At 38.5% G+C, this 16,538-nt stretch overlaps 1 protein-coding gene across 4 annotated transcripts in view; it reads right to left on the reverse strand.

Annotated features, from left to right (window-relative positions):
* Positions 1-16,538, reverse strand: part of LOC144043485 (unconventional myosin-VI-like) — a 44,005-nt gene that overhangs the window by 17,927 nt on the left and 9,540 nt on the right. For 3 of the 4 annotated variants that reach the window (XR_013291114.1, XM_077557174.1, XM_077557183.1), the window contains exons 10-25: positions 15,209-15,289; positions 13,638-13,818; positions 12,830-12,974; positions 11,480-11,637; positions 10,544-10,635; positions 10,149-10,221; positions 8,496-8,623; positions 6,026-6,121; positions 5,468-5,638; positions 4,013-4,051; positions 3,821-3,914; positions 3,071-3,201; positions 2,904-2,981; positions 2,687-2,816; positions 2,068-2,158; positions 826-976 (exon numbers count right to left, since the gene is read on the reverse strand). Coding sequence is in view for 3 of the 4 variants with exons in the window: in XM_077557174.1 (XP_077413300.1) it covers positions 826-976; positions 2,068-2,158; positions 2,687-2,816; positions 2,904-2,981; positions 3,071-3,201; positions 3,821-3,914; positions 4,013-4,051; positions 5,468-5,638; positions 6,026-6,121; positions 8,496-8,623; positions 10,149-10,221; positions 10,544-10,635; positions 11,480-11,637; positions 12,830-12,974; positions 13,638-13,818; positions 15,209-15,289 (1,839 nt within the window). In the remaining variant the exon portion in view is untranslated. The other variant, XM_077557197.1, reaches the window with a different exon arrangement.

Genomic DNA, 16,538 nt, shown 5'->3' on the forward strand with positions numbered 1-16,538 from the left:
GATGAAGCGGGGGATAGGAAGGGTCAGGAATCACCGCTGCGTCACTGTCAGCCAGGACGCCTCAGGCATCATCACCTCTCATTTATCGTAGCTGCTAATGGTGCGAGAGGAGCAACAGTTTGAAGAAAAGCAACACTTGTGGGGAATGCTCACTGGATGGGATGCAGATTAGTCGATGATTTGCTGCACTTTGCAGCTCCAATAAAAGGTGTGTTTATTGCATGGGGTGGACTGGGATTTTGCTAATCAAGTTTGATCATTTAAGGAACAGCCATACTAAAGGACAATATTGAAAAGAGGATTTCATCTCCATGAGCCGATTGAAAATATCGATCGAGAGAGAATGCATGAGGATTGGGCACTTAGCAAAGGAGACGTCTGTGTGCATAAATGCACATGTTTGGGAATTCGGTTGATCTCTCTGCACCATGCCAGACGTTTCGGTGTACCAAAGTTTGACATGCTCCATCTGTACGTCACAATTTGGTGTCTGAAAGTAGACAAAACTTTACTGCTGGAACCACGTCGAGGTATTGGTGCAGTGAGTGTAACACAATTTTGGTGGATGTCATCATATTTCATTCATAAATAGGATAACAGTGTGACTCAAACCCTCTATAAATCATTACATAAACATTATTATTATTATTATTAGCATCATATGTAGTAAAATAGTTCATGCACACCTCAATACTAGGCGTGAGCATCTAGAAAGGAGACCGCATAAGCAGCTTTACTGTCACTATGACAAGGTCAGTCTTTACAACTGGACAATAATCCTTGGATGCCGTGAGAGGGGATGGCATAAAGTTTGTGATGACTCACCTTTATCTTGGCTGACAGAGCGTCTATGCAGGTCGCCAGCTCCTGGACCTGCTTGGCCATCTCCTGCTTGCCTTCCTTCAGCCCGTTGACCACCTCGTTGAAACGTTCCATGTACTTCTTCAGGTTTTTCACCTTTACCATACCATCAATGCTATAATGACATAAAACCATTTTTTTTTAATTGCTGTCTAACCAGCGTCTTAAAACAACCCAATAAAAAGAAGGGTGTATAATTCGTGATTAATCAGAATTCTAAGATGTGATTAATTTGATTAAAAATGTAATCGTTTGACAGCTCTAATATATATATATATATATATATATATATATATTTTTTTTTTTAGAAAGGCAAGGTAACACATTCTCAAAGATATTTAAAAGTTGAGACTGCTAAGGCAATATTTTCTATATCAATAATACCAAAGCGATTGTACAGAGCAAACACGTGATATTCAGTATAATTACAGGTACTTAGAAGCAGTTATACAAGATAACCTTGTTTAATTGGCCACATGATGTTTCACCAAGGGCAAAGACAAATTAGACTAATACAGGTCAGGATATTATCTGATCATGTAACAGCCTGGTGTAGTTAATTCCATTACAGAACAAAATAGATATCGACCCACTAGTATTGAGTGGGACTTCATTAAATAATAAGAATAAGAATAACTCTGCATGTGTTTTGCTTTTGCTTTTGCTTTCTTCCTTTCTTTCTTTCAGAATGTGAGAAGAGAAGAAGAATACTGTATACACTGGACTGTAGTGTTGAAAACGGTGTGATGGGGCATGACTCAACTTTGCATTATCAGGCCTTTGTTATTGAAGTTAAGGATTATTAATGTAATTTATTTATAAACTTTGTCAATGTCCAATGAACTCATTTGCTCTCAAAAATGTATAAATATGTTCTATTTTAAATATTGCCATGGTCCCAAAGACGTATTAATACGTTTATTTTATTTTATTATTTTTATTTTTTTTTATGCTAGAGCATACAGAAGACTTTGATGCAGCCTCTGAACTGAAGAGAAAGCTTAAAACAATGGTAGTTGTTACAAAAACGGCCAGCAGGTAGTTTAAACAGATTTGTAATAATGATGAAACTTAGCTATATTCTAATGCTAATTGCTGCAAAGCGAAAACAGAAATAAACTTTTTTTCCTGATGAAAGAAGAGAATATAATCTTTCTTTTGGTAGGTTACATGCTTTTATAGCAATGGAATCCAGTAAAAACTCACCGTGGCTTGTGCTTCCGCTTGGATAACCACATGCGCACCGTCTTCTGAATCTTAATGCACGCCAAAGCCCTGTAGCTCATCTTGTTCCTGACTGGTGACAGTGGAAAAAGAGAAACACATTTGTAACACAATAATCACACATAGAAATCCGATACAATCATACATGCTGTAATGGAATTCAGCACTAAGGTCCCTAACCCTGTGGGAAATCCTGTTTTTCTCACACACACACACACAAAAAGAAAACCCTAAATTTAATGGCAACTGAAATACAATACAGTACTTGTTTGGTCTGTTATGCAGGGAGTGCCTCATCAAGCAGGCAATTTTCTTCCATAATTTAATTGAATGCTTTCAAAACAAAGAGCAGAATGCATGCTGTTAAATGGTAGGACTCAACAAGCAAGCACAGCGTCAAGTGTTGCAGTGCTGACTGCTTTGAGAGTACAATTTCAAATCGCTTGAAGCTACTTTTCACATTACGAATAAATTCAGGGGTGTGAAGTATGACTTTAGTAACGCCATCAGGGAACTACAATTTACTGGGGGGAGTGAATATGTAACCATATACTGTCACAGTTTTGCATAGGGGATGTTATGTGTGGTCGACTGGACCCACGTTTGATCACAGACAGGCAACACCACTGGACCTTCTTCCAACAGCTGCACACCAGCCACTTGTTGACTTTCTTCAACAGCTCTGCCAGATGGTCGGGATCCGACTTCATGATCTGGTCAAACTCCGCAAACTGAGAACACACAATGGACAGTTACTTTTAACTGGGCTATTTTAGGGCATGTTTGTGTTTTACAGTATATCAACATTTTCGGATTACCTTTCCGGGGCGGAAGAACACTCTGGTCAACCCGAATTTAAAGTCATTGTCATTCAGTCCCAGTGCTTTGAACAAAGCCTATAGAACAACATAAAAAAGGGTTAACATAGACATACTCAGTCACTTGTTATATTAACAGCAGTGAGGGAAAACAATTAATATTGCACCTTGCAGAAGAGTCGTGGGTTCAGTCGCGTAAGTTTTCCCGGCATGTATTGCTTATACATGTTGTAAAGCTCATGGAAAGGTGCTCTGGAGGGGAAGCCACCTTGCATCAGGTCTAGCACGGACACCATTCCTGAGTAAAACAAAACAAAACAAAACAAATCTTATTTACTTTACAACCATTTTCCATAGTTCATTTAAGAATATTTTAAATATATATAATTTAAAGGATTTTGTGTATCCTCAAATCTTAGTCTGAGTATTAAGTGCCCCTCTTTTGGAATAATTTTCCACCAGGGCTGGACTGGCCATTTGGTATATAGGGCAGATGCCCAGTGGGCCACAGTGTTTTTGGGCCGATGCGGTGTCATTTTATCACGTTCCTCTATTTTACCTCAAGAGACCAGCCCAAAAAAACATTTACAATATAGACTGCAAACTGAACCAATCAACATCAGTGGCAGAGCTACGTGGTAGCCAGGGGCCTAAGTCAAAATGCCAGGGCCTGTCCAGCCTTGTTTTCTACTCAAAACTGTTTAAAAACAAACAAACACTTGTTCCTTCTGTTGCTTCAACTCTGACAATTCTTGTCATTTTGCAGTCTTTTGTTCCAACCAGTCAATTTGTCTGCACCCTTTTGGCTATTAAATGATTTATAGACTCGATTTTGGCTGTTTGTTTAAGTCTATCTGATGACATTACAATACAGCACTGCAGTAGCAGACAGACAGACAGACTTAAAAACATGTTACCCGAGCACTGCAGCTGTGAGAGAATGAGAGCGCCTTCAAAGTGGTGGCTGACCATTTTCAGGTTGGGTTTGACACAGCGGATAAAACTGGAGCCCTGCACACAAAGAGGGCCATTAAAAGAAAAAAACAACAACAAATCTGCCCGTAGAAGTTTTGATTTGAGTCTACAATGTCATGATGATTATAACTCACAGTGCTGCGAAGCTTTTCTAGCAGTAAGTTGAGCTGCGTCTGTGAAAAGAAGCAGACAAGGACTTTTTTGTTTGAGGATTGTGAGATGAAGTGAGCTGGCCACATGAGCTGTGGGCACCTACACATCCCCTGCAACACTCTCTGGCCACCAACACCTTATTGAACGGCATTATCTTTGTGCGAGAGTCCGTGTCTGGTGCATTAGTGATGAAAGCCCTGCAGCAGTCTCAGCAGTGATAAAGCTTGTTGAAATACACAGCGCGTATTTTGTACCTGACTGTGGGTGGGGGAAAGTCGGGAGAGGGAGGCAGGCTTCCGATTCTTGAAACAAACAGAAGACGTCAACACTGTGTGCTTGTGGTTCAATAAACACTCTTTTGTGAGTGTCTCATTTCAGGTGTTTGTTTCCAGCCTTCTTTTCAGTTTTGCCATCACTGCTCCGTAATAACTGAAGCAGACTTCACTCAGCTTTATTCTCTCCCAAAGAAAAGAGGCTGAGGTGTCTAGAAATCAAAAGTATACTTGTCTGAAGAAGGATGGGGGAAATTGTCTAGGGCAGGAAAATAAAATATAGTGAAACCTTGACATTCCAACAACCTGCTCTGTGACACTTTTTTAAATAGTGAAACCTCTATTTGAAGGACTAATTGGGGCGAGGGGTCATTGGTTAAAGTGGAAGTCAACCTTAAACATTTCTTGACAATAATATGTTATATATGACTTCACTAGTCTAAACATGATCAATCCAGCTGTTTTTATCCATCTCAGGGGAGCGGCCATTTTGCCACTTGCTGTCGATAGAAGATGACATCAATGTTGCTCAGCGTTCAGGCAACGACCAATCACAGCTCACCTGTTTTCTGAAGCGGCGCTGTGATTGGTTGTAAACTTGTTACCTGAGACTTGAGCAACATTGATGTCATCTTCAGTCGACAGCAAGTGGCAAAATGGCCGCCCCGAGATGGATAAAAACGGCTGGAATTTGCTGCTCCACTCATATTCCACTAACACAATATTAAACAGAATAACATATTTAGATTAGACTAGTAGAACATATTATTGTCAAAAATTGGGGGGGGGGGGGGGGGGGTTGACTTACCCTTTTAGGGCAGATTATCCGATAAAATGAATAGCATGTTGGAGAGCTCTCTCCATTTCAGAAACTTTGATGGTTGTTAACTATGGTTGTCTATGAGTCATTAGCATTTATGTGTTTAACTAAATGGTATTCACAATAGCATCTACTTTGTATTTAGATCATATATTATTAATCAAATAGACCCTTGATTAGGTTATAATATGTTCCTTTGTTTGACTTTGGAGGTAGAGTATACTGCCTATTTCCACAAAATGTTATATTCAGATTCATCGTTCTGATTTATTTTGTACATATTCATCTTTTGATATAACTGATTACTTAACATTAGCAGCTTGGCAATGTAGGGCCTCCCTGACCTTGAATTTGTTTCCAACGCTGATGAAGCTGAGTTTTCCCGCCTTGTGTTTAGAGTCCTTGTTAGTCGTGGAGGTCTCAAACAGCTCTCGAACAAAGTTGTCTTTAGATTCGCACACTAAGCTCTCCAAGGACATGTGGAGGGCGTCATTGTTCTTCTCGACAAATCGAGTCTGTTGGCAGAAACACACACGGGGAATTTTTTAAAAATTTTGTTCAATCTTAATGAAGTCGAGGAAATAAAGCAGCATCTAGTGCTGTCTATCAACAAACGCAACTGACTCGAACTGCATTCATATTAACTTTCTTACAATAGCCATTTATAGTATGCCAAGATGACAGATGAGTTTTTAAGGAGGTCGAGCCAAAAATGAGAAGCTGCAGATTTGACACCCATTTAGCACCTGCTGTAATATTTCATCAACAACTCCAAGCTGCATCGCTCACTGTTAATTTTCCATTGTAGTTTTCACTGACACTGTCATCACTGTATAATGCAGCTCTTGAATATTCAGGATGGCAACACTGCTCCATATATTAAAGACTGTAGGACAAATTACTGTTTCATAGCAGACAGCTCCGGCAAAGTGTCTGATGATAAAGCCTTCATCATCCCGGAGATTCCGATGAATAGTCAGTTTGGACTTCCTAGGAACCTGAGAGGCACAGCAAGAGAGAGACATCAAATTTTATATATTGAACCACAAATGTAATGATTGCACTCTTGAATTATCCATCACTGTCTATGCACAAGAACATTGTTTATCAACTATACGCTGCTACAGTATTGATTGTGGAAGCCTTGTTTGGTTTAATGGAGCTACACTGAAATCGCACAAAAATGCTATTTGTTATGCATTGTACAGCAAGCATATTCTAAAAAAAAGGGTAAGTTGCATTCATTTGACTGATTGACAGCTCGCATGAATCATGTTGTCCTGCACATGTATTACAAGGTGCACTTGAAGTGCATTACCATATATGTATATAATTATACGATACGTCCCGGCTTTATAAGAGAACCTGCATAATTGGTACTTGTAAAAATTCATCGCATTTGGTTTGACAGAGGTAATGGTGGTTGCCTTTCAAACCGCAGGTTGTTGCTTTGATCCCTGAGAAAGATATCGAGCCCCCAGACGTTCCCTCCATGGCAACATATGCCACCATCATTATTCAGTGAGTGAACGAGGTGACATTAAAAGTGCTTCAAGTACTTTGAAGGCAGAAATGCACTCGAAAAGTGAAGCCCATTTCCTAGGCAATGAAACATATTTGGTAACTTAAGTGGATATTAACTCTTTGACTGCCAGACGTTTTCAGAAAAGGGATGCCGTGGGTGCCAGCCGATTTTAAGCATTTTGACTGATCTTTCAAGGTCCATAGAAAATTATGTGTTTGGACTATGGAAACACACATACTACGAAAAAAAGATTGGACTCTCATCTTTCATCAGAAAAAAAAAGTTTGTTTCTACCTTATTCCATTTTTCAGTAATCCACAATAGAAAATGGTTAGTTTCACCTCTGTTTTGAAACAAACGTCTTTTAACGTCTTTGGCACTCCTCCATAGGATTTTATTAAACGTTATTTAACGTTTTTGGCAGTCAAAGAGTTAAATATTGACCCTAAAACTAACTATGCGGCATAGAACTGCATGATTGCTCTCACCCAATTGATGATGAAACATTCACAACAAAATATTTTAAAGAGGAAGTCAACCTTCAACCCATTTCTTAACAATATTATGTTATATGTGATTCACTCGTCTAAACATGACATTCGGATTAATAATACATTTGTTGAATATGAGTTATGCAACAAAAAGCTATTTTGCAGCTATTTTGATCCATCTCACGGGGCGGCCATTTTGCCACTTACTGTCGACGGAAGATGACATCATAGTTGCTCAAGCTCAGGCAACAACCAATCACAGCTCACCTGTTTTATGAAGCTGAACTGTGATTGGTTGGTACCTGAAACCTGAGCAAGTGTGATGTCATTTTCACTCGACAGCAAGTGACAAAATGTCCGCCTTCTGGTATTGATAAAAACGGCTGGATTTTGCTGTTTAACTCATATTCCACTAACACAAAATTAACCCAAATACCGTATTTAGACTAGTGGGGCTGCATAGAACATACTATGTTCAAGAATTTTTTTTGGGGGGGTTGACTTCCTCGTTAAAGATATGTCATAATAGTAAATTCAATCTATTCCCTTATGCAGTGAGGGAGGCATTTATTTACTGCTGAAAGGGCCACGTGTTTATTGAGGGTAAGTCCTTTATTTGTGATTATAAGTAATAGTTAGGAAAATAAAAATGGTAAGCATGACTGCAAGGAAATAAGCCAATTCGTCTGAGAGACTGTTTACGTATCTGGGAAAGTATTTAAAAAAAACAACAGATTGTCTGTCCACAAATATTGTTACCTTTTTTTAAAGTGAGTATTTGAATGCATTACTTATAAAACTTGAATGTGTGTCAAGGACGCAATCTAAAAGGATTTCATGCTTGCAAGAAGATGGCTGAGGGAAACGAGAGCAACAAAGGCAGAGAGAGGCAGGGAGTGTGTACGTCAGTCACGTAACTGCTGTAGCACATAGGCCTAGTAAAAACGACCATAAACATGATCTCTATGCCCAACACAGAGGTAGAGAATGATGGTAAAAGATAGCGAGACATGTGAGTGTGTGTGTGCGCGCGCGCATGCGGGTTTATATCACATCATGGGGACCATTTTCTGGGTCTTTACTATCATTGTGGGGACCACGTGTCCTTGTGGAGACATTTTGGTGGTCCCCATGAGTCCAAACCTCTTTTTGAAGATCAAAACTTGATTTTAGAGTTTGGGTTTGAATTGGGTTATGGTTGAGGTTAGGGTAAGAAATTGGGGTAGGCAATCATTTTTGATGGTTGAGGTTAGGGTAAGGGTCTAGAAAATGCATTATGTCAATGAGATGTCCCCACTAGACATGTAAACTCAACTGTGTGTGTGTGGAAGCGGGCAAGTAGTTAAAACGTCGAACCGTAAGTCTGAAGTGGTCTTTATGCTTGCCGTGTACAGCCAGTGCAAAGTGTTGATCGCTGGGCTGAGGAAGACGGTTCTCTTCATCCAGGATGTCCAGAACGCCCACCAGCTTCGCTTCAACAAGGTCTGCAAACGAATCAAGACACACATCCCAAAAGGCCATATGATGCAATGAACCCTGTAACACTTATTGGAAATTTCCACTCGATGTGAATATTCAAAGCACAAAATGTGTTGATGAGGATGCTCATTTAGTGTCATGTCTGAATTATTCATATGGCATGCTGTGTTTGGAATATAATCTAATAGCCAAAGACCTCCTGGAAATATTTGCATGAACAAGCACCTGTGCATGAATCCTGAAGACTGATGAGTGAATTAATGCGCAGTCCAAATGGTCATTTGCAAGTCATAAATGTTATTCATGGCTGTCAGTTAACCTGGCACCTGAATAATCACAGCCTTTGAAATACAAATCAAAATGCTTCACCTTGATATGTGGACTATTTCCTCCTATTAATTTGGGGGATTTATTTGACATGTGGGACAACAAGAAACAAGATTGTATCATTTCTCCTGCCTTCATGTGCCACTAAAGAATCCACAAAAGCCACAAAGATTCATTATATGGCCTCCCTTCAGACACACGCTTCTCGGATAATGAGAAATATTTGCTTTTGTAGCAGTGACACCACATACACTATTGCCACTCTGACACATATCTGAGTAAGAGAAATGGTCGAAATGACGGCCATGTGATGTGGGCGAACTGATGACATACTTTAAGCATCCTGAGTATGTGTGTTGCAGTTTGCATATCTTAGCCCTCAGGCACACAGTACCTTCATCTTAAATAGTGTCCCCGAGTGTTGCTCGAGTGGCTTGTTGTAATGTCAGAACTCAGAAGACCATTAAAGGTAAAGATATATGGTTCGTGAAATATACTTAATCCTGTAAGCACAACTGTAATTTACGGAATAAAAAAAAAAACAGCACTGTTAAGTGAGCCACACTATGTGGTCCCTTGCTGAAAATCATAACCAGGAAAATGTATTTTTGAATAAGCTATCAATGAAGCAATGCAAATGAACTTTAATCATATTTATGTACAATATATGGTGGAAATTTGGTCACTTAGAGGATAAATAAATAATGGATATGATATAGAATGCAGTCAAAATACTATGAAAATAAAAATAAATATTTGTGTGCTCCTACACACTCAAGTCTTTTGTTGGGTTGTTCATCAACCAAAAGAGTTTAAAAACAATAATAATATACCCATTATTAGTACTGTACTGTATATGGCAACAATGGCAGCTGGGCTCAGACTGTTACCTTTAGGTTTAAGTGTGTATATTGACTGTAACATTTTTAGAGACATTTAAAAAAATAAAATAAAATTTGTTTGTCACCCTGATCCATTTTAAAGTATATGATTTTGGTTTTGAGCTCCCCCATAACAAAATTGAACACGATTGATTATGGATTGTGTTTAGCTGAAATATAAAAATGTAATAGGTTCGAAAAATACATTTGATTGAGTTCTTTTGCATTGTGAGAATCATTATTGCAGCAGGTATAATTTAAATATAGTTTTTTTGTGTATGGAGTGTCTCTGTTGTAACCAGGAAATGAAAGAGAAACCTACCAATGCAGTCCTGGTTGTCAACATAATGCACTTCGTTCACTCCCAGTCCTTCCTTTTGGTAGAGCTCTTGTTCCTGCACAAAAAGTCCAAAAGTAGTCCAAAATGTATATTAGAAATTGTTGCAAGTGCCTGAAGTAACTTAAAAACTGTACTCCTTTAATTGCAGCCCTTAGAAGAAAATAACATTAAGAGATCACAGGAGAGAAACAAGTCTCATCATATCCCTCGGGAAATTAGCATTCTAATTTCGTCGGGAACACAGGGAGACAAACACAGTACAGGGGGAAATGTGTCATCCACAGTGTCCTGCTGCACTTAGTGAGTAAATAAGTTGTCACTTTGTGACATGACAGAAAAAGGTTTCTGAGGATGACTAAAATATGCTGCTTATTTACCTCTTTCAGAATGCGCTCATTGAAGAACTGCTGCAATTTCTCATTGCAGTAATTGATGCAGAACTGCTCAAAGCTGTTGTGCTCAAAGTACTCTGAGAAAAAGAAATACCACAGCACAAATAAACTTGAATTATGTTTACAAATTAATTATTACGGACACGTGTCACATTTTCCTGTATTTTGTGAGATTCTTCAGTATACACATTCTAATTTGATAAAAAAAAGACTACAGAACACGGTTCCTTTGTGAGAATTAATTCTAAACTAAGTAGTGGATCCCCCAAAGGGTTCTGAATCTCAGGATTAACTCTGCCTATGCATATGGCTTTTTTGGAGTAGTATGTGACGTTACCACCAAAGGACACCAGCGATAGCAAAAGGGGGGAAAAAATAATCAGACTGAATATATGACCAGGAATTTAACTTTCTGCGGCATAGGAAAGCGCCTGGCTTCCTAATATAATAGGACCAATGAATTTTAATGACATGCTGTCATTTTATCGAACAGATGCTAATATGTATGCACTTATAATAAACCACACAAAACTAACCATCCATCCATTTTCTATGAACACTTGATAATTGCAGCAATACACCCAAAACTAAAAAATCGAAATCAAAATCATCTCGCCGTTATATATCTGGCTGGAGTCTTGGAAGTGTGAGTACTGGTAGTTTAACTTCATTCTAGTTTAATAATACAGCGGTTGAATTATGTTCATGCTTTTATAAAAGTTAGGAATGTTGAAGTGTTACGTGTAATACTGCTTGTAGAGTTCATGAGGTTTTATGATAGTGACACTTTCATTCCCTTTACATTATTTCCTGTGGGAAATTTGTATTGACATTAGAAGCTCTTGGAAGTCAACCTTGTGTCACAGGACCGATTGTGTTCAACTTTGGAGGTTCCATTGAACTATAGTAGAATATATTTACCAAAGCCAGCAATGTCCAGCACCCCGATGAAGCTTGAGGAGGCCTTGAAAGGGAAACACTGGTTCACTCGTTTGACCACATGATCGAAAAGGCGGCTGTACACTGCCTTGGCGAGGGCATCACGAGCGTTGTTAGCTTGTTCCACCTTTAGAGGCACCCTAGAGGAGCACATGGTATGGCATGACAATAAAAATAAAAAAAATCAACAAAACTTTGTGTAAATGTGTTGATGGTTGTTGTCTGTTCAGGTGTTTTTGTGCAAAGCAGTCACATTTCAAGTCAAATTTTGTAGCTAAAGATGAATGGAAAGTGCAGCGTGAACCTTGACCTCCCCTTGACTTTTTAATGGCACTTTAACACATTTTGAAAAAAATTCATTATTTATCAGGGTTGACTGTAAGGCCAAAGTGCACGCCCACAGTGACCCAGAGATTAACTTGGATATTCCAGCTGGGAGGACTGGGGGAATTTAATATTAATATATGTGCCTTTTAGCGATCATGAATCCTTCTATATTTTCCAACTCTTTTAAATTCCATACATTTTGTCCTCCGTAAAATAAATAAATAAATAGGTACCACGCCAATCGTTGACTTTCTCCATTTGTTTTAAATGCTGCAGGTTGTATAAAACACATCCGATGTTAGAGAGACCCGACAAGCATTTTTATCCATGGCAATGTTTCACATCCCCTCTGGAGAGAGACTCAGCCATGAGTGATACAATAACAGCGTCCACGGCTTTGTGCTGCAGTCAAACTCCCCAAGGCAGCGTGAATCAGTTTGGGCCTTTATGACAGAGGCAGGCCCCGCCTCCCTCCTCCAGACAGTGGGGGCCTTTTTATTTTTTTTTTTATTTTCTTGTATATATTGAAACTACACTTGCCTGCCTCCTCAGATACCTGCTACATTATTCATAAGGGGGAAACACTTCCAGGCCAGGCCAGCATCTGGCCCTCTTCAAATATTAATCGTCTAAACCCGGTCCTATCACTCAAACACCACATCTTCACTGCATATACATGGGAGTAATACCAGTATGTAACCAGCCTGCAACACACTCTGCACTGAATAAGTGATACGTGGATAAAATACAATAAGCAAAGACATCTCAAGCAGTATGTGATATTTGTGTATTATGAGTACTTGTATGAAACTCACAAAGGGCATTATTAATGGAACCAATTCAATCTTATGTCAGTACTTAACAGCATTTAAGAAAAAAAGTGTAATTCCTCTACTTCTTTCATGCATTTACAATTCTTTTGAACTTTTATTGGCTCTATATTGGACATAGTGCCTGAAGCAAATTCATATGTCAAGCAGCAGACCACAATGCGTCAATACTTACTTGATAACTGTTCCTTTAGCGCCCCCTGCTGTCGTGAGCATGACCCTCGTTGTGAGGCTGACCTTCAAATCATCCTGATCCAGACCCAGTAGATCTGCACAATACTCCAGAGTCTGTCTAGATTGATTCTTCAGAACACAGCCCCCTATACGATATGGACAAACACACAAGCTGTAATATAAAATGAATAATTTTCCTACTTGGTTTAATCCTCAAAGTGGATTTGATGAAACTCTATACCTATTTCAATTTATATATTTAAAACATACAAACGAACAAATAAATATAAAAATCATGTTACGTGTTATTGAAATATAAACGCAAATATCTACAAGAAAAGGTAAGATATAGATGAACAAAATTACCAATACGTTTTATTTCAATATGAATATAAATTTTTACTATCGAAATAAAAACTGAATAACATATTTCAATGTTTAAATATAAATTGACTAATTTGAAAACAAAACGCAATAGAATGTAAAAAAAACAACAACAACAAAAAATAATACAATGTATTTAAAATATCACAATTCACAAATAATATAAATTTAAAAAGAACAATCAGGGTATTTACAAGTTTAAAGATGCCAAATTCAAATTGAATATTTTATCCAAATATTTTAAGAACATTTGTAGTATTTTTATATCCGTCTGGTACAACATGAAATTAGTATGAAACTATTTTACAGTGCTGTAGTGGCTTTCAGGTAGCAGTTCTTCAAGCAAACTACATCATCTTTGCATAAACACATTTTAACCTAGTGTTATCATTTTTGAAATCGAAAATGAACTCCATCTGTCCAACCTGAGCTACTTCCCGTTTCCTCAAAGTCAATGTTGCCGAGGTGCAGGACGCCAGCGACCACCCTGAAAAGGTCTAGCTTCTCTGCATCATCCAGACCAATCTTTTTCATGGCCATGCACATCCTATTAAAGTCGCCCTGGTCGTCGAGAAGAGGGTCCTTCAGTGCGCCCAGTTTCACATGCTGCGAACAGAAGCGGAGGAGATACTGATTAGGAAAATAAAGTGTGTGACGGTTATACTTGAATGCCTTCTTTAGCAGACTACATCCAATGTCTAAATAGAACACAGCAAACACACTCCTTCCAAACGGACAAACTTCTACCTGAGTTTACAGTTCATGTATGAATAAAGAAAGAAGAGACATTTAGTATGAAATGTGATGGATTAATCACACAATCACAATTAACAAGGTCAGGTCCATAAGGGCCTCACTGTTAAGTACCCTAAGGAACTAAAGTTGCATTAGAAATTTAAATGCCTGATAAAACCAGAAAAAGCTGAATAAGCACCAAACGGCATGCGCATTTTTCATGTTTGTAGTATAGACAGCAGCATGGAAAAAACAAACGCTCCTTCTACTTTAAAATGAATAAATAAATAAATAAGACATCACCTTGTTGTCCTTTACATCACAAACATGATGTGGGGCAGAGAAATAAATGATTAGGTGACTTAATTAGCAAATGAACTTATGCCAACAAGATGTTAAATCATAGCAATTGTGTAAAATAACAAGGTGAGGAATAATAGCAATGAAACTAAAATATATAAAATACAACATTGACATGTAGAGCATAAGGACGACCATTTGACTAATGGACTTTAGGGAATATTAACAATTCAGTAATTCATTTTTAATTTTTTGATAACAATCTGATGGGAAAACCGCTTTCTCTCAATTTTCTGATCACATGGTTCCACGTCAGTGTTGTACAGAGCATAATAATTCTGCCTGGCGGAGTTAGGCCATAGTTTGTAAATGTGGCTCAGTTTCCCATAACTAATGTCACATTGGTCTTCTTTTGATAGCAAAAAGATGAGTATGAATCCAGAGTGCACCTGCTGATTGGATGCAGGTATTGCACTTTATTTTGCCTCAATTACTGCAAGGCGCAATGAACCTAACAATCAATTCCACAAAGAATTCAACATGATCAGTTAACTTACAACTATGCCCATTTCTAATAGAGCAGAATAGGTATGACTCATTTCACATTCCTAAATTATTATTCGGAAAGGAATGTTTTTTTTCTTACCATTATTTTACCATATAATGTAACTCTGTTTATTATGAAATAAAATATTCTACCTCAATTTATTGATGGCAAGCTACATACTGTGTTCTTTCAATTGTTTCAAGTCGGGCTTCACGTCAACAAAAACAAGTGTTCTTCTCTGTGTTATACATCACTCACCAAATACATATCGAGCAATGTTTTTACCGTTGCTTTTGATATTGTGCTCACAGCATTCAGAGCTTGTCGGTATAACAATTTGGAAAGGATAGCAGGCAGTTTTTTTTTTTTTTTTTTTGCAAAGTGAATACACGCGAGCAGTGAAATTGACTTTACCTCAGGACTCTTGCGGTTCTGCATGATTTGCTTATCGGAGTTTGTGCTGGCAAAGTATCTGGTGCAGCCTCGGTTCAAATACTGCAACGCAGAAAGAAAATAATTGCAAACATTCGAACACAATTATCTGTACTTAATTAAATCTCAACTTAGCATGAGCGCATTTCAGCCTTGTGGGAAAACCTAAGGGAGATATTCCTATTGATTGTCACCATGTGAAAGATTTTCTCTCTTGCCTGTTAATATTGCCTCTCACAGTTGACTGGAGGGCAATAGTGTGAGGTAATTGCCTCTGTTGAGGTTGCTGCCACCTTGGGACCGGATTTAATGACAAGTATCTAAACTAAAAGAATTAGCAGCTTGTTGCTGTTGCTCTTGTTATTTTAGCATGCAGAACGACGTGTTGTGGCTGGGATGAGCATGTTTAATATGGTCTATTGAGTATGCGCCCCCTGAGCTGATTATTGCATTAAACAATATTTAATTGAAAAATCATCTTTTCAACCAAATTGGGAAGACTTGGATTAAGAAAAGAACTGTATGAAGATAGCGCAGGCTGCACACTGTGGTGGTGGTTAGCACCTCTGCCTCACAGTGAAGAGGTTCTCGGTTTGAATCTCATTTGAGATAATTATGTGTGGAGTTTGCATGTTCTCCACGTTTTTGTGAGTTTTCTGCGGCTATTCCGACTACTTTCTAAATTCTAAAACCTAACTTAGTGTTGTAATGATGTGAGAGTGAATGTTTGTTTGTCTTCATGCGCCCTGTGTTTGGCTTGAGATCAGTCTGGGGATTACTCCACATCTTGCACAAAGTGAGCTGGGTTAGGCTGCAAAGAGGACGAGCAGAATGGGAAATGGATGGCTGAAGATGACATAAAATGTACCACTCTGACATCTAGTGGTCTATCGCAGTATTGACAGCCCACCTCCACTCCCTTTCAAACCAGCTACAGCAGAGGTCCCCAACCCTGGTCCTCAGGGACCGGTATCCAGCCTGTTTTCCATGACTCCCACAGCCAACACAGGTGATTCATATCATCAGCTAATCAGCAATCTCTGGAGAAGGCTGATAACGATCTCCACCTGTGTTGGCTGTGGGAGACATGGAAAACAGGCTGGATACCGGTTCCTGAGGACCAGGGTTGGGGACCTCTGAGCTACAGGATGACAGTACTTTTATGACGATAAAGTAGCAATGAAATACGACGCTGAGCAGTATCATCCACACAATTGATGGATGGATGAATTATTAATATTTAAATAATAAATTCCTAATTTTAAGAAACAAATTGAGCATAATATGAGGATCACCCCCTCATAAATCACTT

The sequence above is a fragment of the Vanacampus margaritifer genome, chromosome 1 (assembly GCF_051991255.1).
Source record: "Vanacampus margaritifer isolate UIUO_Vmar chromosome 1, RoL_Vmar_1.0, whole genome shotgun sequence".
In the NCBI taxonomy this organism is placed as follows: domain Eukaryota; kingdom Metazoa; phylum Chordata; class Actinopteri; order Syngnathiformes; family Syngnathidae; genus Vanacampus; species Vanacampus margaritifer.